This window comes from Sinocyclocheilus anshuiensis, unplaced genomic scaffold (genome assembly GCF_001515605.1).
Source record: "Sinocyclocheilus anshuiensis isolate Anshui unplaced genomic scaffold, SAMN03320099.WGS_v1.1 scaffold2181, whole genome shotgun sequence".
NCBI classification, from domain to species: domain Eukaryota; kingdom Metazoa; phylum Chordata; class Actinopteri; order Cypriniformes; family Cyprinidae; genus Sinocyclocheilus; species Sinocyclocheilus anshuiensis.
The window spans coordinates 294138-316251 of record NW_015552262.1 but is presented as its reverse complement, the minus strand read 5'-3'; the positions used below and the strand labels follow the sequence as shown (position 1 = coordinate 316251).

The following is a 22114-nucleotide window of genomic DNA, read 5'->3' as shown; positions in this document are numbered from 1 at the left end:
CAAATGGCTGCAATATAACAGAGTGAAAAATTTAAGGGGGTCTGAATACTTTCCGTACCCACTGTATATTGTTAAACATTGCATTTTACATTTATATAAAAAAAATTAAAGCTGTTAATCTAAAATCAGTTAATCCAATTGGAAAAATGCTAATAATGTTAAAAGCATGCATAACAAGCCATTATGTTGTTTAAAGTTAACAAATGCAGTAAAGAGCTAACATGTTCACTACTGTATATAAACACCAATTTATTTGTTCATCATTTGTAGCATCAATTATGAATGTATAAAAGAAAGCAAATATATAATGCAAATAATTTTAACAGAGTAAATGTATATAACAGGGGTATTCAAGCAAGCGATTAGTCAACAGAAGAGACAGACGGCTGCACGTGAGTGTCCTGCATAATACTTGTTTATAGATCTGCTGTTGGAATTATTACTTGCTGCTAGGAAGGAATATTTCGTTTTCTGCCTATTTCTACGTTATATTTTTGTTTGCGTTTGTATTTTTGATTGCACTTTCTGGTAATTATAATAATTGCCCTCGGCAAAGAAGGAGCGCGTGTAATTTAATTGCTCCCTTCCTGCGTTTAAGTGCGAACTGTAGTTTCGATTTGAGGAATTGCCCTGCTATAGACTATTGGCTGTGCTAATTAGAAGGCGGCCACAGCCCCAATTGTAAGTCGCTTTGGATAAAAGCATCTGCTAAATGACTAAATGTAAATGTAAATGTAAATGTATACAATTAAAGTTCCAAGAGGTCTTGTCTCAATATATCCTTTCCAGTGGACACCAGTAATGCAGTCAAAAATAGTCAGGATATTGGGTCCTCAGAGCCACAGGCCAGTGGCTTCTGAGAATTTTTCTATAAAAAAAATAAAAATTCATCAGTGTCAGGGATTCATCACAGTCACTGCAGTCACCAGCCAGGATAATCACCCAATCACAGTCACCTGAGTTCTAATCACCCGCACCTGCTGTCACCAATCAAGCCACACTACAAATACACACACATCACAGTCACTCACTGTCCGATCTACCGTTCACTCCTATGGACTGTTCTGGACTCTCTATACGATATTCTCCTAGAAAGACTTACCTTCTGGTTCTCCCGCGATCCTCCAACGACTCGTTGGAAGCTGTTCCACGATCTCCCTCGAAACCGGCATCAGACACTCACCCTCAGAACTCAGATAAGAACCCTGGAATCATTCACTCTGTTGACACTCACCTGCCTTAAACCTAACCCGTTCCACTCCTCTACCTCTTGTATCAATAAACCATCCTGTCTTTCACTTACCCGTTGTGTCTGGCCTTGCTTTATGACAATCAGTGAAGCCTAATATGAATATTAAAATATAAGATCAGATGTTTAACCAAGCTATTATGTTTTATGTTTAGATACTGTACATAAAGTGGGTACGGAAAGTATTCAGACCCCCTTAAATTTTTCACTCTAATAAATCTGCAAAAATGTCAACGATTCTGTGTTTTTCTGTCAATATGGGGTGCTGTGTGTACATTAATGAGGAAAAAAAATTTACTTAAATTATTTTAGCAAATGGCTGCAATATAACAAAGAGTGAAAAATTTAAGGGGGTCTGAATACTTTCCGTACCCACTGTATGTAAGGCAGAAGGCCATGTGACAGAAAAGATACTCTATGGGGGTTCAGAGTTTTCCTCTTGAAGTCTGGACCATCTTTATATTTTGCTTAAAACAAGCATAATCAAAACACTCTCATCATGTGCAGAAAACAGTTAACCAGTAATTTCAATGTTTATGATGTCTTTCCTTGCCATCTACAAATAATTTTCCCAATTTCAATAATTATGTTTATTTTAAAATGCTCTTAACATACTGATTAATAATGCTAAATGTAGATGTCACATTTTGAACGGTCAGAGTCATATACGTATGTATGATAGGTAAAAATAACTATATTTGCAGCATTGTTGTTTTCTGCAGTGCTTTAGCAAAAGTATCTATCTATTTTGCTGCTCACTGTGATTCTGCTTCTGTTAATGGCGCTTTAGTGTCTTTATGGAGAAGCAATGCACATGGGAAGGGCTTGAATGAATCACATTTGGCTCTGGGTAAAAAAAATATTAGAGGATATAATGGTGAAAGTTCATTGCAATAAATGGCCCTGAGAGCTGGTGGTGTGAACCACTCCGTTGTTTTGAAGCACTGCTCACTTCATTTAGAAATGGTAAAATGGTGCTGCATGCCGTTGCCATTATGTCTTGTGGTCCGGTTTGGAACAAAGCTGAGCCTGCCATTTGAATATGCCTGGTATATAACAACTTGCATCACAGATTTTTAGAGCTTTTTTCATGCAATTTCAGTAATCTAATCAGTTTATTGTACAGACACTTTAAATTGCATTCATTTTGTTGCTGAAAATCAGTACATGCATTGTTCAAACCCATTGAGAGTTTAAGCATAGAAAGCTAATACATAGATATTTCTTCACCATTGGAGTAAATAAGCCTGCTGTGTCGATTCTGAGGCTCTGTGTTGTTCTTACAGAAAGTCCGTGAAATTTTCTTCAAGTGGTTTCTGAATTTTATGCCCATAAAAACATAAAACACAGGATTCAGGCAGCAGTGTGAGAAAGCCACCATCTGAGAGATGTACATCCAATAGTCTATAGATTTACTCAGCTTACAATCACTAAAAGGAGAGATTTCCCATGCAATCAGAGAGTCCAGAAATATGGCCATGTTGTATGGCCCCCATCCCAAGAAAAAAAACACCACTATGAAGAGGATGAGCTGCACCGTCTTTCTACGAGTGTGAGATGTTGGTCGAAGCAGCCGTCCCAAGATCACAGTGTAGCAAAAAGCAATGATCACAAAAGCGATAATGAAAAAAGAATTTTGCATGTATGTACTCATGAGTTTCCAATTAATTTTATCATCAAAAGCACAGAGCAGGAATACATTGGTGCCGTTGTTTTGGCTCTCCATGAATGCATCAAATTGGTCGGATACAACCGTGTTGAACCTGGCTTGTGGGATGGCAGCACAGAGACTGATGATCCAGATGGCAATTGATGTCGCGTAGCAGTGCAGGCTCTTCCTAGACATGACCACCGACATGGGATGAACCACGGCCATGTAGCGGTGGACCGTCAGAACCGTCAGGAAGATGATGCTGCTGTAATATCCCGTGTAGAACACAAAGTTAACTGCTTTGCAAGCAGGATCTCCAAGGGTCCAGCCATACATGTAATAGTAGGCCCAGAAGGGCAGGCCAAAGGTGAAAATCAGATCAGAGAGAGCCAGATTTAACAGAAATGTGTTGGTGAGGGATTTCAGATTTTCAAACTTCACAAGGACCCACAAAACCAATGTGTTTCCCACACAGCTGAACAGAACGACGATGAGGAAAATGACTGGGGTGACGGCTTTCCCAAACTGGATAACATTGGTCTTGATACAGATGTCATCTTCAAAACTTTCATTGTAATCAGAATAGTCAAAAATGTCAGATATTTCATACAGATTTTCAGTCATTGATTGGACTGTCATCTTGATGCATAAATGTACACTGAAAAAATAATTGGGGACAATTTCACTCAGAAATTCCTAATACATTTCACATATGATTAAAAAAAAAAACAGCATCTATCTGATCTTAATAACTCAAATATTAAATATTAACCAACTGGAGAAATAATCAGTGATTGCATTGATAATTATTGCACATATTTTTCACATGCACTTCAGAAATACTGAGAGCATAACATTAATGCAAATCTAACATTTCTTATATTATACAAAAATATAATATCTCAGTGGAATTCATAATCTGTTTTCTGCATGCTGTTATCACTTACCTTTATGAAATTCTCCAGAGAATATGTTAATGGTTGATTGCAGACTGAATGAGTGTTCAATTTAAAAACGATGAAACTTTCTAGATGATTGTTCCTATTAAGAGTATCAGTACAACCCACCAATAAATGATGCTCAGATCCTCCATCCTCAAAATCAAAACCAATAGGCCCATGTCCTATTTTCGGTTCCTTTATAGCATACATTCATTTGCAAGGTCTGGAGGGGCCTTGCCCTTAGTCAAAAAGGACTTGAATCAAATCACATTGAGTTGGCGTAGCCTATATATTAAATATGGATTGGGATAAATGTATTAAGATAAAACTTAAAATAAGACTCTATGCATCAGCCCTGATAGTAGCTATCTCTTTTTGAAAGCACCTGCTTCATAAAATTACTCGACAGAAGCAATTGATAAAACTAATTGTTGACGGTAATTTGTTTTGATCTTTTTCTAGTTATACAGTAACACTTAGCACATGTTAAATCATAATACATATATGTGAACACCTGAAATGTGTTTGTGTTAGTGGCGATGCTGCACTTGTTATTGATCATCACATGACACTACTTGTTTATTTACTGCGTTTTTATTATTATCGCGCAACCAAACTGATGCGCCACGGAAGAACCTGCTATTTCGTTTTCGCCTCTGATTGGATTAGCTTGCTGTCAGTCATCTTAGTACCGCCCCCCGTAATGGCTGCTTGTTGTATCCACTGTAAACAATCGATGAGGAAGACCGTCTTTCTGTATGAAGTATGTCTTTATTTACATTTATTTATCATTATTTAAATATGTTTATCAAATATACGTTTATTTATACTGACGATAGTTTGACGGTTCTGACAGAAATGTGACTAAAGCGCTAAACGCTAAAGTTGCAAAGCTCAGCAGGTGCCTACCTAGTCTCATTTTAATATTTAAATATATAAAAAATATGATTTATAATTTTAGTCTGTAATGATGGTAATCATAATATATTTTTTAAGGAATTGTGAATTTTGGGCAGTGAATTTCCCTACGTTTAAAAACAAAAGTAAAACTCTGTACATCAAGATTACACCAGTGCATTATTATTTTTATTGATTTATTTAATGATACAAATAAGTTCAGAATTAAGATGGTAAAAATATGGGATGTTTTATTTTGTCACATTGTTATACCATCATAAACTGTTTGAGGTTTACTGTTTTATTGTTATCTTTATTATTTGAGTACCACCCTTTTTCTTTTCCCTTTGTTTTTACAGGCATAATGTTGACTTTATGAACCATCCACACTAACAAATTCAGCCTACCATGAGTACAGTGGGTGAAAATCAGCTGCAGAGAATAATCAGAGATTTGCATGGTAAAACCACACACTCAGTGTGATGTTTTGCATGTGAAGTGAAAGTGACGTGACGTGGCCAAGTGGTGTTCCTTTATAGCATACATTAATTAGTGCTCTGCATTTATCCCATCCAAAGTGCACACACACAGCAGTGAACACACACACCGTGATCTTTAAAATAGCATCATATGCCCCCTTTAAGATGTTATTGAAATTTGGAGAATTGTTGTGCTTTGCATTTTAAAATGTTCACGCAACCTCTTATGAAATAAACGAGGCGAGTTGTTTCAAAGGAGATTAAACAAATGACTTCATATTTTTAATCTATATTCTGCTAAAATGCAATTGTTTATGCAGATGCAGTTTCTGAGTTGAGCAAAGAACATTATGATTCTGGAGAGCCCATCACCGATGACAGCGCCAGCCTTCACAAGTTCTGTTATAAACTGGAGTACCTACTGCAGGTACGGCTCAGTCTTTAAGGTCGTTTAACATTTAATGCTTGAGTTTTCTTTGTTCATTACATTTACATTTAGTCATTTAGCAGATGCTTTTATCCAAAGCGACTTACAAATGAGGACAATAGAAGCAATCAAAACTAACAAAAGAGCAACAATATGTAAGTGCAAATGTCAAGTCTCAGTTAGCCTAACGCAGTACACGCAGCAAGGTTTTTTTTTTTTCATCAGGAACTCTTTCTTGAAGTTACTGTATATCTAGCCCAGCGTGGAATCTGCAACTACAGAATTCGGCGGAAATTTCCACAGAATTCAGACTCAGATTCACAAAGTTCTATGCATCCTTGCCTTTTGTGTCTTCACTGATTTCATTTAAATATTATCTATTAATAATAGTGCAGTATTTAGTGCAAATTTGACCAATATTTAATAAGGGTCTGATTATTTGCAGGAGAAAAAAACAAAACAGAAGATTACTCTTTTTTTCATTTACTACACTTATTATGAGCCAGGGGACATAATTAATTTCATTATTATTATTTTTTTAAATAATTGGTTAAGTACATATTAATTTAATCTTAATTTGACGTTTAATTTGACTTAAGTTTTATTTTAGTAGTATTTATATGCTGTTATAGTATTTATTAATATTTTTAATAACCTTTATTATTTTTTCAGTTTTCATTTTAATTTTAGTTTAAGTTTTAGGAATTTTGATATGTGCATGTCATTTGATCATATAGCTTTAATACATTTTTATTTCAGTTTTAGTTTTAGTAATTTTACTACTTCAACTTGATTTATTTCATTTAGTTGCCAAAGCAGCATCTCTAGTTTTCTGTTTCAAAGTTTTTCATGTAATATTTGTATAAAAAATTTTTCAGGTATATTTCAGTTACCAAAAATAGTTATAGTACAACTGCAATATATATAAATTCGGCAGATTTTTTGCCCACAATGTCGAAAATGTTTCTGGTGGAACTAGTCTACAAAAAGTAGAATGTCCTGTGAAATTCTGTTGTTACCACTGAACTAGTTTCTTGTTGTTTGACTTAAAATGATGGTGACCTGGATGACTGGGGATCTCCACATTCATATTTAACCAAACTTAATGTTTAGAGTGATTGCATTGAGATTAACCTGTTGACCGCTGTGTCCAGTTTGACCAGAAAGAGAGGACCACATTTCTGGGCAGCAGGAAAGACTACTGGGACTATTTCTGTGACTGCTTGGCCAAGATTAAAGGAGCTAATGACGGCATTCGCTTTGTCAAAGCAATCCCCGAGGTAATCCACCGCACAAGCCCAAAACTCTCTTCAGCCAGTGCGTGTTTGGCTCCAGCCTGCCTTCTCACTTCTCTTTCGCACTTTCATGTTGCTGGTGTTCTGACATTTTTTACATCCGTTTTTTATTTGCACCTCTCTGGAGGGTTCGAAGCAGGAAACAGTGACATTCAGCTTCAGGTTGGTCATGTGTTATAGGTATTCGACTAGCAGTAGTGACTCTCACAAAGATTATTGTAAAGTTCACAGGCATGTTATTCCTTTACCAAGGCAGGTGGTTTTTAGTGCTGTTTGCTAAGACGTGAATAACTATTACCATTGCTCATATTGTGGGAGACGAACCACTATGCTAAAATATTAAACCTTTTTTGAGCTAAAGTATTAAATATTACTACTAAGCTTAAAGGGGTCATATGATGCGATTTTTGAAAGATGAAGCTCGCGATTATGGTAAGGGGCGTTACATTTCCGACGAGTGCTTGCGGTGTTCGGCCAATCACAATGCACTGGGTCAGCTGGCCAATCAGAGCAGACTGCGCTTGTCGGAAGGAGGGACTTTGTAGAAAACGAAGCGTTTGAGAGAGGCGGGGCATAGAGGACCTACAATAATGTACAGTATTTGAAAAATAATGTGTTTTTTGAACATTAAAGCATGTCAACATATTCTGTGACACCAAATACACTAAATAATGATCTTTAAAAAAGCATCATATGACCCCTTTAAGTATTAAACTTTAAGTATCAAATTTTGGCATGCATCTCATCCCACACCATTTGTGCTACTGACTTTAAATTGTGTAGCTTATCGAAGATAGGTGTGTGCGTTTACTTTAAGTGACAAGACTTGATTTTTCTCATAGAAGGAGGGACCTGAGCCTTATTTTAGGACCAGAATATTATAGAGGAGAGCTGTTTTGACTCCTTTTTGTATCTTAGCCAGGAAGAAACCACCTGAACCACCCTAAAAACCACTTAGCCATCACCCACAACCTGCAGATTTTTTTCAGACTCACCTATATAGATTAAAGGTGATCATTCTCTTTGTGTACTGTTCCCAACACAATCAGTTTAAGACATTAACTGGTATTACTCACAGATTATAATTTAATTAATTATTAGGGCATCCTGTTTTCCTCATTTAAAGAACAAATTTTAATGCATACAAAAATTCTTCAGAATTCATTTGTCACTGAAATGCAGCTTTTTGTGAGTCTCGAATCCAGAACAAATCCAGAAATCCAGCGTCAGCTGTAGTGTAACGTTTCCACCTGGTGTCCTTATGCTCTTTGGTCACCCACTGTAATCCTCCATCTGCTGTCCCACAGACAGACATTGTTTGTGTTTAGATTGGCATATTACCATACTACTTTTTCAGCATGCACTGTGTGCAACACTAGGTACAGTATTCAAATTTAGTGTATACATGGAATACAGAAATGTCCTATTATTGCATTTGCCAAAATGTGCAGCATAAAACCAGATCACACTGCACTGAATACTGTATCCCACTATGCAGTGCACTCAGCTTGACCTTCCATTTCCAGTGTGCCAAATCAACAGAACAGAATCAAAATCTTTTTCTTGATTCATTATTTGCTCGGACTGCCAAAAGTTTGATGCTTCTTATACTAAAAAGGAATAAAAGTGCAAAATAAGGAATTTTATATTTTAAACATGAACTATAGTGTAGTGATGTTTATGGTTAAGCCGATAATCTGCACATTGACCTTTGAACCAAGTTACTGCTTCCTTTCAAAACTCTAAAATGATTGTCAGTTGTTGTTAGCTCTACGTGTGCATTGTTATTGTTATTCAACATGTCATCTCGTTCCATTACCATAAGAATCTTGTGGGTTTTTCGGATGTGATCAACAAAATGAGAAGCTGTTGTGTTGTGGTCAGACAGAAACTTGTGTAATTTATACAAAGTTATCCACAACATATTTCATGCTCAGGTCTCATTTCAAAACATACATATATTCTTTATTAAATGCAAGGCCTTTGTGTTTACCTGTGTGATTTAGTTGAAGACGTCGTTAGGGAAAGGACGGGCTTTCATCCGCTACTGTCTGGTGCACAAAAGGCTGGCAGACACTCTTCAGCAATGTCTTATGAACTACAAAACCACATGGTAATGTATTCAACAAAAATGTAAACATCTTAGTGGGAACTTGTACAGGATGATTGATGCATTGCTCCAAATGCATACAGTAGCTTTGTTAAAGTACAAAAATCATTTGTATTTCCAGTAAATGTCTAGTAAAATGTGTATTAATTGACATGAACTGAAAATTAACATGAGAAGAAGTAGTAATGATGATAGAATGTAGAAGTATGACATTCTAGTATAAATAATAGCAGTAGTATATCATGTGACCCAGGTTGTTGTAGGGTTACTAAAACCATACAAAAAACATACAAAAATAAAATATAACAAATCACAAACATATTTTATTACAGCTAGTTGCCAAGGCAACATTTCTCATTTTGATGTTCCAAAACAAAAAAAAAAAAAAAAAAAAAAACTATGTAGTCATAAATGTAGTCAGAACAAAACTAATAAAAATTACAAAAATAAAATTATTAAAACTTTAACTAAAATGAAAATGGAAAACTACAAACGAATGAAAATATGAATAAAAACTATGATAGTATCTCCATTATAGTAAAATAACACTGATGTGATGCACGTATGCCTGAGACTTTCAATCAAACAAGTAAACAACCATTTTGGTGGAAAGTGCAACCACATTTGGCTTTAAAGTGTGGTCGAAAATTCACACGAAAACAAAGCGCTTGCATGAAAAGAAATGCATGCTCTGCTACCCATCTTTAGAAGGTTTAGAAGATTTCAGCAAATTAGTCTCCAATAAATTGCAAATAATTAATTTTAATAGTAATTAGTATTTATTTCTAAATGTTTTTGCACATGACACAACATAGTTATTTGAATAGAGAATGTTAATGCAATAGTGCAAAGCTGCTCTTTATTCAACAGACCCGAAAATGTTGATTCAGAACAAATTCATCCACACATCAATTTCTCTTCCTCTACCTGCTTTTACTTCTTTGAAACAAGCAACTTCTTGTCTCATAGTAGCATGCATACATGTAATGTCAGCTATTTTTATTGTAATACTGACAACACAGTTGTCCAAAGTCCAGTGTTATTTATGTTACAAAAGGAAAGCTAAATTTGTAGAAATGCACAGGGTGTAACATCTCTGAAAGCATTCTGAGAACTCCAGTCTTGTTTATGAGTGGTAATAATTTCTGTTTGTCATACACAGTGAGTGGTATTATGAACGCAGTCCCTTCCTGAAGTCCCATCTGAACATTGATATCATCAACCACCTGTATGAACTCAATGAGGTCCAGTTTGATGTAGCATCCCGAGGTCATGACCTTGACTCTGACTGGCCCACTTTTGCAAGGTAATTCACGAGGATTCAACACATGCATATCACAACAGTAAAGTCCCTATTTCAACACATTTAGACTGTAAGACATTTAAGCAGTTGTATTTTGCAGATTTAATAGCAACATTACAGCATATGTAATTTATTTTTATTTTTAATCTTAAACATTTTAAAAAGTGTATAATACAAATACATTTTTCAGTATTTCCAACAAAATAGTTGCCTGCAATGTGAATGTTAGCAAAACAAATTACATGGTTTTTATGTGCATTTCACACATACAGAAAGACTCTGGGATCAGCTATCTCACCCGCCCATGCGTGGAAACCACCCAGTCGCTGCTCTAGTGTCAACAGTCTGGTTAGCAGTTACTCACAGGTTTGGTAACACATTAGAAACACCTTAGACTTTAGAAACATCATTGTGATCACTTCATGTCCTCATAATCTCTGGTTCTGTACCTAATATGTAATATCCATAAATACAGATTGGCAGATGTATCAATTAATTTATTTATTTCGTGTTAATATGTAAATATGTAATATGCGTGTTGCCTTTTCTAGCTTTAAAAAGGAATGTTGCATTATTGAGTTACCCCTAAACAGTAACTAAAACCCCAGTATAGAGCAGTGTTATATATATATATATATATAGATAGATAGATAGATAGATAGATAGACAGATAGATATAAAGATTTTTTTATAATTTTGTTTTAATTTTAAGTTTTCATTTTAATTTTATATTGTTTTAGTGATTTTGTTATGTGCTTTTTAAATATTTCTATTTAGCATAAATTACTTTAATTTTAATTTAGTTGCCAAGGCAACATTTTTAATTCTCATTTAAGCTCTTTATATTTAAGTTTTTTGACATTATTTTTTATTGTTTTTATTTTAATTACTGGAAAACTGTTTTCTTTTCTTTTTTTTAAGTTGTACTTTAGTTAACGATAACAACACTGCTGCATTGTCCCATAGGTGTATAGTCACATTGTTTGGATACATGCCTATAATATGGGAAAGGGTAAGATTTTCAGGTGTGTCTGTCAGTAGTTAAAAAAATATATAAAAATTGGCACTTATTGTAAAAAGTACCTTGGCTATTATGGTATAAACTCAGTACTTTTAAAAAGTATTTAATCTTATTATGTAAATCACATTACATAAAATGAACATTCTGAATGCTGTTCATTTTAAATTCATTTGTGTCTATTTTTCTTTGTTTGTATCGCCAATTTAATTTTGGATTTAATACCAATATTTTGATATCTCTCAGTATCAACAATAGACCAATGTGAGTGAATGCATTTTGTTTTCTTTTTTGGTTTAGATTTTGTTTTCCTAATGCAATGCAGTCACATAGTCACTTTTGATTAATTTCAACCTCTTTTCCCTCATGCAGCAAGCTCAGGAGTTTCTTCCAGGCCAAGATTTTGGCTCCAATCTTCTAGGTGATCTGGGGGAATTAGGTGAGTTGTCCTGTAGTGCTTCTGAGTACCTGCGCATTGAGCTTGACCAGTCAGAGTTAAGACAACAAGAGCTCCAAGAGAAGATCCGGCAACTCACCAGTGAAGCAGGTGATCTGAGAGCCGTGGTCAAAGACCTACAGGAACAACTCTTGGATAAAGGTCCTAATCAAGAGAAAGAAGAAGAGCAGCAGGTGGTGAAAACTGTTAGAGAGTGCACAGATCGCCTCCATACCACCACACAGGGGCTGGAGGCTCTACGGACATCAGAACGCAACCTAGAAGCCAAACTGAGCATTGCAGAGAACAGGAACATGGAGTTGGTGACAAAGCTCGACGGAGCTCTGAGAGAAAAAGGACAGCAGGCTGCCAACTACTGCGACTCAGCCTGGAAGATCCAAGAGCTCCTGACCAAGCTAAAGGAGGCAGAGGAAGAAAGGATTGAGTGTAAACGAGAAAGCGAAGACCGGGCAAGGCTAGCTGAGAGACTTGCCCAGGAGCTGAAGCTTCAGGAGAAGAAACTTAAGGAGATGGAAGGCAAACTGGACTCATGTAGAGTGTCTGCCGACAAAGAACGAACAACTGCAATGCAGCAGGCTGATGAGCTGCAGATGACCATCAACCGCCTTCAGGGAGCACTATCTCTGAAGGAGCAGGAAATGGGGAACCTACGGACTCAGCTGCAGGACGTACAGAGAGCACTGGAGGCCAAGGAAGGTCAACTGGAGGAGCACAGGAAAAGGATAGAAGAGGAGCTACAACACAATAGTGTACTTGAGGAACAACTGAATGGAAAGATGACTGAGTTGTCCACCGTTACACAGAAGATCCGGCAACTGGAGAATCTCAACCAGCGGTTGACGGCGGAGAGTCAGTGCTTCCAAATGCAAGCCAAGAAACTGGAAGAGTACAAGAACCAGTGCACAAGTTTAATGGAGATCAATGGCAAGCTGATCCAGACTGTGAAAAGAAATGAGGAGAGCGGCAAGGAGCTGGTGCAAGCCAAGAACACTCTAGAGAAAGAACTGATTACCACACAGGCCTCTGAGAGGCAACTGAGAACAAGATTGGAGTTGGCTGGACTGACAGTGGAGAACCAAAGTCTTGAGGAGTGCATGCAGAATGGCCAGATGAACGGTGAGGAAACTGAGATTGAACAACTTGGGAAGAAAAGTATATCTAGGCTGGAAGAATTAAATGAGAGTGCTGCAGTTCCACAGGAGAACAAGACAACAACTTCTAGACTCCTACGGGAGGCCAGTGAATCCTCAAGAGCTAATAATGGAGAATCCACTTCCAGGTTGGCTCTGGCTGAGGCCCAACTTGAGCTCAACATGAAGGAGGTTTCCAGACTCCAGGAAGAAGTCATGGAGCTCCGGGCGCAGCTATTGGTGAGCTCAGAGGAGAGGATGAAGATGCAGGCTCTGCAGGAAGTGACGGAAGCCTCCAGAGAAGATCTCCGGGCTCAGACGGAGCAACTAAAGTCCCAGGTGGAAGAGCTAAACCGTAGGCATGTGGAGGAGCTGCTGCATTGCCGGGAAAGAGAGGACGCTCTGGTAAAGGAGAGGGATATGGAGGCCCAGGTGCGGGTGGAAATCCAAACAAACCTGACTGAAATGAGGGAAGAGCATCACGAGTTGAAGAAGCAGAACAGCACTCTTGCTCTTGTGAACGGAGAGGCTCATGAGGCCTTACACAGGGCCAACACTGAGACCGCCGAGCTTGGGGTTCACGTTTGCATGCTGACGGGGCAGAACGAGGAGGCTCAGTTGAGATGGGAAGAGCTTTCTACCAAACTGCAGGAGCTACAGATGGAGGCACAGGAGGAGGTGGAAACTCTAAGTGATACAATGGAGGCTTTGAGAAAAGATAATGCAAGACTCCAAGAGCAGCTAAAGCAGACTGATGGACTCCCAGAAGCCATGCAGAAGTTGCAAGAGAGGCTTGAACAGGTGGAAGAGGAAGCCAAAAGCGTCCAAGAGATACGACAGAGAGAAGTGGACACAATGAGGTCCCAGTTGAGCGATGAGGCTGCGCACCATCAAAATCAAGTGCAGGTAATTAAAGTAAAAATTCTCATAGACGTTGGTTTTGTTCTGTTTTGTTCAGGCTGTTTATAAATGTCTTTCTGAAGGGTCTGAATGAGGAGCAGGATGCATTACGGAAGAGGCTGGACAACGAAGTCGAGAAAGTCTCAAGTCTTGAGTCCAAAGTTTTGGAGCTTGAGGTATTTTGATCTTATTATCATAGATGGCTGTTGGGGCCTTTCACAATACTTGCCGTTTCATTACCTAGGATAAACGATAAAAGCAAACCTGTGAATGAATAAAATCAATTCTGTATTAATGGACTGAATATTTTGTAAAAATTTTGGTAACTGTTAAACAATATACTTTTAGGGGCCATTCGCGCAGAACATGTTTTTGCATTCCACTGCACTGCTTTTTAATTGTTTTTCTATGTAAATATGCTCTAGATGTAAGTCTTTGAGACATTTGGACATGACGCTCAAATCATAATGATATTGGCATTGTTCTATATCAAGTAGTTAGCATGATGGATGTTGAGGTGGCTAAATATTCCCAACCCTAATTATTTAGATTATAAGTCTTTTAAATGCAAGAAAAATCAACAAGTTTTTGCATCCATGTGTTTTTGTGTTTAAAAGTCAGCCAACAGCGATTACAGTCAGATGATCGAAAAGAAAAATGCCTTCATTGGTGATTCTGAAAGTATAATTAATCAGAAAGAGGAACAGATACAAAGCCTCAGAGTGGACTTGACAAGGTAAGAGATTTCTCTACTGCTTTTGAGGTAGTCAATACATTCAAAATATAAAAAAAAAAAATAAAACTAGCATGTAAGACTTTCTACTAGTTTTTTTGAATGTCTGCTGGCCTGATTCTTGTTTTTTTTTTGTCAGAGCTGAGGAGGAACTGGCTCTTGCAAAGCAGTCCTGTAATGAACTGGGCGTGAACTTAAGCAGAAGTGTGATGGAGAAGCAAGCCATTGAACTGAAGATGTCTGCTGAGCTAGATGACCTCTATCGTACCAAAAAGAATCTGGAGGAGAGGCTCATTGAGCTCATAAGGTGACTTATACAGTAGTTACCTAACATATTTTTTCCACTTACATGTTTATCTAACACATCAGAATATATGTTCCCTACAACCCAAATAAATGCATTTGAAAATTCCTTTACTGTATATGCTGAATTGTTGCAAGCTGTTTTTCATAGAACTCTGGCACCCCCTGTAGGGACAAAGATGCTTTATGGCAGAAATCTGATGCACTGGAGTTTGAACAGAAACAGAGGGCTGAGGAACAGACAGACAGAGACGTCACATACTGTCTGAGCTGCCGCAACCCCTTCAGCTGGATGCTGCGCAAACATAGCTGCAGGTCAGGGGTAAAACATTAAGGGGAAATGGCATTTTTGGCAAATGGCGTTCTTCTGGCTTTCAGTGGCTAGATGCATTGGAATACAATTTTGAGACCTTTTTTTACCCTAGAAATTGCCAGTGACAGGTAATTCTGTACAAGCTTTGTTTGACACGGAATGTCACAGTTTCTTATATATACACAGTATACAAGGCCGTGATAAGAGTGTCCTCTGATTTTGTAGTTGCTATTGTAAACCTTCAATATACTTGTACAACCCCTTACTTGCTCTGATTGGTAAATCATCCAACTTGTTTTTAACTGCAAAACATTTTCATGTAACATAATATTTACAAATATTTATAATATAATATTTTAGAAATAATTACAATTTTTGTTCAAATTACAATATTTGCTCTATTTTAATTGTTGTTTTATGTAGGCATAAAAGCATAATAATTGTCATAGTATCATTAAAAAATATGTAACTACACTATCCAAAAGTTTGGGGTCATTAAGATTTTTTTTATGTTTTTGAAAGAAGTCTCTTATACTCACTAAGGCTGCATTTATTTAGTCAGAAATACAGTAAATACTGTAATATTTTGAAAAATTATTACAACTTGAGATAACCATTTTCTATTTAAAAATGTAATTTATTCCTGTGATGAAAAGCTGAATTTTCAGCATCATTACTTCAGTCTTCAGTGTCACATGATCCTTCAGAATTCATTCTAATATGCTGATTTGCTATTATCAGCATTGAAAACGGTTGTGCTGCATCATATTTTTGTGGAAAATGTGCTACATTTTCTTTTTTAGGATTCTTTGATGAATAAATAGAAAGTTCAAAATAATAGCTTTTGTATTTTCTATATTTTTTAACAGGTTCTGTGGACGCCCATTCTGTTACTACTGCCTCAGTCATGATGCAAGTGTCCACCAGGGCAGCGGCAGTGTGCGCTGCTGTAAGGACTGCTTCAGTCAGCGCCGTCCTGGACATGCGGATCTGGGTAGTCCTGTACGTTCAGCCCACAGCCCAATATCAAGCCCTACACGAACCAGCACGCCTGGTGTCCCAGGTAAGATGTTATAGAAGGCAAAACAAACATGCTTTGTAACCATTAAGGAGTTTTTATGTGATTTAATATGGACTGTGAATTGATTGTAAATGCCTTAAATGTAAAAGTGCATACCGGTTGAATACGATCTGATCTCTGTTCAGATAATGGGTTGTAATTCTGTGTGTAATATGAATGTTGTCCTCACAGGGGCACTGAAGTCCCCTCGACCAGATGACACAGCATATGACATCATCACAGAAGAGGAAGTGAACTGTGTCCATGACAGCGACTCATTATACTACACCACTGTGCTGCCCTCAGAGACACAACAGCTGTGAGACACACACACACACACACACACACACACATACACACACACACACACACACAAACACACACCTCTGTCTTGTTAGCCTAGATTCTCTGCGCTAAACACTATGCACTGAATTTGTGCAAAATTAAATTTGCTCCTGCTGAGCTGAACTCCGTTTCATTATTTGATTTATTTCATTCATCAGAGCAAATTTGACAGGAACACATGGTGCCTGCCAGTGTGTCTTAATGTACTGCTAAGTAAACATAATAGTGAAACTTGCTGGCTTTGTTTCAGTTTCATTTGTGTCACTTGCTATGATGTGTGCTCTTCTTTAGTCTGCGGTTAAATAAGTGTATGACAGGAAATGACATGTAAGTGCATATATGTCTGCAGAAGCAGCAGTGACATCACCAGCACAGAAGATTCAGATGAGCTGATTGGTTCAGTTCAGGACGCTGAGATCTGCCTGCTGAAATCTGGAGAGATGATGTGAGTCAGATACACAACGCTTATGATGGGTCCTGGTTCCCTTTTGATTTTTGCATAATTATTGTTATTATATGTTATAATTATAATTATTATTGGTGCAAAATAAATAAATCTAGAGTTTTCATTCATTCCCATGACAGTGAGTGAGACACATCACTCATATATTTATATATTCACTCATTTACTCATAATAATAATAATAGTTATTATTATTATTAATGTTGCTGTTGTTGTGGCAAAAACAAAATCTAGTATTGCAGTATTTTATCATTCCAGTGACTGTGCATGACAAACAAAACGCTCTTGATAGATCCTGATGTGCTTATGATTTTTGATAAATTATTGTTATTTATTATAATCATAAGTATTAGTAGTAGTATTATTATTTTACAAAATAAATTAAAATAAATCTGGTATTGCAATATTTATTAATTCCCATGACCATTAGTTAGACACACAACGCTCATGATGGATCCTGATGGCCTAAAGATTTTTGTGTAATTATTGTTATTATTTGTAATAATAAAAATAATTGTTGTTGTAGCAATAAAATTAAATAAATATAGAATGGCTATATTTTTTCTTTTCCATGACCAGCATTGTGTTTTGTTTCACAGGCTGTCTGTGCCGTTCAGTGTGGAGGACGTGATTCAGTTTGGCGATAAGTCCAGAGAACTCTTCATCAGGTCCAGCTGTTACAGTGTCATTCTCATAACCGCTGCAGATCCGGGTCCTACGATCAGCTGGGTCTTCTCTTCTGAACCCAAGAGCATCGCTTTCAGCGTGGTGTACAGAGAGAACCTAGATACGCCTCTAGAACAGGCCAAGGTAACATACGCATGACATATGGCGCTGTCACGCTTACAGCTTTTGCCGTAAATTAATCAGCATTTCTCCGTTTATTGGTCCATGTGCCAACTGAACCCCGCTATTAAAATGCTTCGAAATGAACTCAGCTTATTGGTCCATGTGCCAAAGTGCCAGCTTATGTCATATTGCTGCTGTCTAGCCAATTTACAGTAAATCCGCTTGGACCCAAAATTTATTATTTTAGCTCTGTATTTGTAGTATTCTAATCAGAAATGTAATTTGTTGATGCTTAAACTATGCATATTTATATGCATAAATGTCTTTTATTTGATACTGTAAATAACACATCATGTGAAATAACCAAAGCAACATTTCTCTTTTTGTTTTTTGATTGCAGTTAGTTTACAGTTATCATGCTACTGAAGTTACTGCCCATAATCATATCAAGCCTTCCAAGAATTTAGTGATTTCAGTGTTAGATGTGGTAACACAATACTTATATTCCTCCAAGTCTTTCATATGCATTTTTCAAAAGATATATGTTCATCATTATATTAAAAAATGATATTAGGCGTATCCAAACAAGCTACATGAAATATATCAAACTACACTGCTGGTCAAACGTTTGTCAGATTTTATGAAATTAAAAGAAATGAATAATTTTATTCAGCAATAATGCATTAAATTGATCAAAAGTGAAGTCATTCATAATGTTGTAAAATATTTCCATTTCAAATAAATGTTCTTTTGAACTTTCTTTTTCTAACTTTCTAAATTTCTATACTATAAAAGATTCCTGAAAATATTAAGAAGCACTGTTTTCAACATTGATAATAAATCATGTTAGAATGATTTCTGAAGGATCATGTGACACTGAAGACTGGCGTAATGATGCTGAAAATTCAGCTTTGCATCACAGGAATAAATTACATTTCAAAATATATTGAAATAGAAAACACTTACTTTAAATTGTAATTATATTTCACAATTCTACTGTTTTTATTTATTTTTTATTTTTTTTATCAAAAAGGTTGCATTTATTTCAGGGTTCTTTTTTCTGTCACTTCATGTTTCACACATGAAACAAAATTTGTCCTCAGGACCAGCAGCGTATTAGGTTTCTGTACGCTGCTGGTCCTGAGCACAAATTTCGTTTCATGTGTGAAACATGAAATGACAATAAAGAACCTTGAAATAAATGCCGCCTTTGCTATATAACCTGTCAACGTGTTAAGAAGATGGTGATGATGTCTGGACAGCCTTAGTGTAATAATGAATGGATCCTCAAACCTGGTTCTTCTTTTTCAGGTTCTGATCCCTCTGACGAGATGTAACTCGCATAAGGAAACAATTCAGGGTCAGTTGAAGGTCAGAAACCCTGGAGAATATACTCTCATATTTGACAACTCCTTCTCCAGGTTCGTATTGAGATCAGTTAATTCCTCCAGCAGATCTTCTGTCATTCTCGCTTAAACTCTGTTCATGTTTTGTTGTTCTTCCTGTTTGTAGGTTCCTCTCAAAGAAAGTCCAGTACAAACTGAATATAGAGAAGCCAGAGGTCTGCAATGGAAGTGATTGTTCTTCATAGGAAAATGAATCACGCACAATTCTGTCTGTGCCAGGTCATGGGACTGCTTGTTTTTCAAGTCAAACTTATAATGCTGCTTTCAATTAATTGTTTGGTGAATCTCACAAAACTGAAAAAAATCCCACAATCAAATGAAAGAAATGAGAAATTATACTTCATAATGAAATAAAATACATCTTAGAACACATTTTTTTTCCCTTGAATCCCCTGTCCTATTACATGCAAAAAAATCTAATTTCTGTTACTGAAAAATATAAAAAAACAACAAAACATCCAGATGCATTACATGAATGGGAATTTGAGGGAGAAATGTGTGTAATTGTCATGAAAATGAATGATGTCAAAATGCAAAAAAAGTCTTAATGCTCCCAAGCTTAATTTTCTTTATGCAAAATAATAATTTCTTATTTTTGTTCATTTGAATTTGGGGTGAAATATGACCTGGACATATTGTGAGATTCACCCTCTATGTAATTCAAAAGCCACATTCCTCTTATGAATGATTGCTCTTCATTCATAAGCTTTTATGAATGATTTTAACACCCTCTTGGCAAATAGCCAGAATGGTACAATAACTCTGACATACTTATCAAGGGAATGGACAGCAAAAAAAAACCTCAGTGAAGGAAATCCCCCTGAAATTTGGCATGGTCAGTAGTAAAATAGATGAAAATAGATGGTTTTTATAACAGATTATGCACTACAGAAGAGATTTATTACTGTGTTTTTAAATGAAATTAGTGATATAGAAATTAAGGAAATGCGTATGCGTCAGATTACTCGCATACAGAGACATCAGTCTGTTTCTTTAACATTTTTTTATTCCATCTATCTAATATCCATATAAGTCTAACAGATGTTAAAAATTCAGGACTTTTAAACTGATATAAATGGATAATAATTATATATATTTTCTTATGAGATTTCATAGTGTATCTCTCATAATATGGGCATCGTAGGTCTTTTTCAAAGCTTTATAAGTCATCTATGACTTCTATGCAGACATATAATCTGTATTCTGAAGGGACGAGTGCACAGTATTAAGAGGAAACTCCATTTCCTGGCCGTCTTGTTTATTTTCAACCAAAAAAAATGCATTTTCATTCGGCTGACGCCAGGGAAAAATTTATAAGCAATAACTCAGTGACTGTGTTTTTTGCATAAATAAGATTGGTGGTGCAGTAACAGATACCTCCAGCCTGAAGAAGGTGGACATTGTAAATGACACTTTTTGTAATGGCTGAATTTTAATAATAAGCTTTGATTCTTCACTGTTGCACTTTCTGAATGTGTTTCAGAGGCTGTTGACGGCACTTGATCAGAGTACTGTAAGCATATCAGAGTGACTAGCAGTCATTTTTTTTATGTGCAGTTACTGTAAAGAGCTGTGATATAACAGTAATGTTATATTACAGCTAGTTTGAAGTGGAGCTGAATTAAAACTACTTGATGGCGTGACTCTCTCTACTTTGGACTTTTTTCCTCCACTGTACTGTATATCCATAAAAAAAAAAATTCTCCTTAGGCTCAAATTTGATATTTAATTGTTTAAGTGCAACTTACTGTATCTTAGGCATTCAGTTACCACAGAAACTAGCTTAGCTGTGTCTGTCAGTTGACACACACATACACACACACACACACACACAAACACTTTTATAATGGAAGGTTTGTATACCTTCATGTGTGGTATGACCAGTGCTATTTTCGTAATATTTGTATAATATTATAGCATTATTAATCATTTGAATCAGCTTTTTATATTTTCAATTTTCTTTTAAATTGTAGTAATTTTGTTGTGTTTTTGACATTTGTGTGTGTTTCCTGCGGTATAGTGTGTATATTACATATCCAGCTGGCATTTCAACATTTATTCACGGGTAAATTATTGTGGAACTTTGCTTCAATTTTGCAAATTGATTCAGCGTTGATCTATTTTTTTTTTTTTATTGTTTCTAGAGCTGGGTTGAAAGTACTGATTTCTTGGTTTTAATCGATTCTCATTTTGATAAAACAATATAGATTCTTAAATTCCAAAAAAGGGGGTGTACAAAAATGTGAGTTAAATATCAAATCCTAGATCACACACATATACACACACCAGCCTGCAATTACATATTCAGGGTTCGGGTAAACAGCTGTGATTATTTAAGAAATGACCTTTAAAAAAATGCATATTGGTTTTTCAAGAAGTAATCTGAATCAGTGGCAGTGTTCTTAATGCGTTTCTGCCATACTACTCACATTATTCCTGCGGTATAGTATGTATATTACATATACAGCTGGCATTTCAACATTTATTCACGGGTAAATTATTGTGGAACTTTGCTTCAATTTTGCAAATTGATTCAGCGTTGATCTATTTTTTTTTTTTTATTGTTTCTAGAGCTGGGTTGAAAGTACTGATTTCTTGGTTTTAATCGATTCTCATTTTGATAAAACAATATAGATTCTTAAATTCCAAAAATCAATCCTTTACTTTATGCTGTTTTTAGTTGATGTGTGAACTTAACGTTATTTGTAGCGTGCATCCCATCCAATTAATCACAATATGCTTTGTACTTTGTTACTTTTGATATAAAACAAAATATCTGCTTTCAAATTCTATTTTATTACAAAATTCAAACGTTTTGGCACTCTAAACTAAGCCGGCTGCTAGC

At 36.2% G+C, this 22114-nt stretch overlaps 2 protein-coding genes across 2 annotated transcripts; one reads left to right on the top strand and one right to left on the bottom strand.

Moving 5' to 3' along the window:
* Positions 1-2456: 2456 nt before the first annotated feature.
* Positions 2457-3900, bottom strand: LOC107663518 (chemokine XC receptor 1-like). Its single transcript, XM_016453746.1, has 2 exons — positions 3848-3900; positions 2457-3558 (listed from the first exon to the last, which is right to left on the bottom strand). Exon 2 carries the CDS (start codon positions 3537-3539, stop codon positions 2457-2459), a length of 1083 nt encoding a protein of 360 aa, XP_016309232.1. The 5' UTR covers positions 3540-3558; positions 3848-3900.
* A 629-nt stretch (positions 3901-4529) lies between these two features.
* Positions 4530-19582, top strand: fyco1b (FYVE and coiled-coil domain autophagy adaptor 1b). The gene is made up of 18 exons (XM_016453769.1): positions 4530-4604; positions 5098-5198; positions 5538-5644; positions 6799-6924; positions 8946-9052; positions 10212-10355; positions 10625-10718; positions 11743-13863; positions 13941-14033; positions 14475-14593; positions 14730-14897; positions 15065-15208; positions 16076-16269; positions 16459-16585; positions 16961-17056; positions 17674-17884; positions 19175-19284; positions 19376-19582. The coding sequence occupies exons 2-18, from the start codon at positions 5147-5149 to the stop codon at positions 19452-19454; spliced, it is 4092 nt and encodes a 1363-aa protein (XP_016309255.1). The 5' UTR covers positions 4530-4604; positions 5098-5146; the 3' UTR covers positions 19455-19582.
* The last annotated feature ends 2532 nt before the right edge of the window (positions 19583-22114 follow it).

Bases quoted from the DNA above. Each gene is read 5' to 3' on its own strand.
- LOC107663518 (XM_016453746.1), bottom strand. From the start codon at position 3,539: ATGACAGTCCAATCAATGACTGAAAATCTGTATGAAATATCTGACATT.
- fyco1b (XM_016453769.1), top strand. From the start codon at position 5,147: ATGAGTACAGTGGGTGAAAATCAGCTGCAGAGAATAATCAGAGATTTG. The intron at 9,053-10,211 runs GTAATGTATTCA...TGTCATACACAG, and splicing joins ATGAACTACAAAACCACATG to TGAGTGGTATTATGAACGCA. The intron at 17,057-17,673 runs GTGAGTCAGATA...TTTGTTTCACAG, and splicing joins CTGAAATCTGGAGAGATGAT to GCTGTCTGTGCCGTTCAGTG.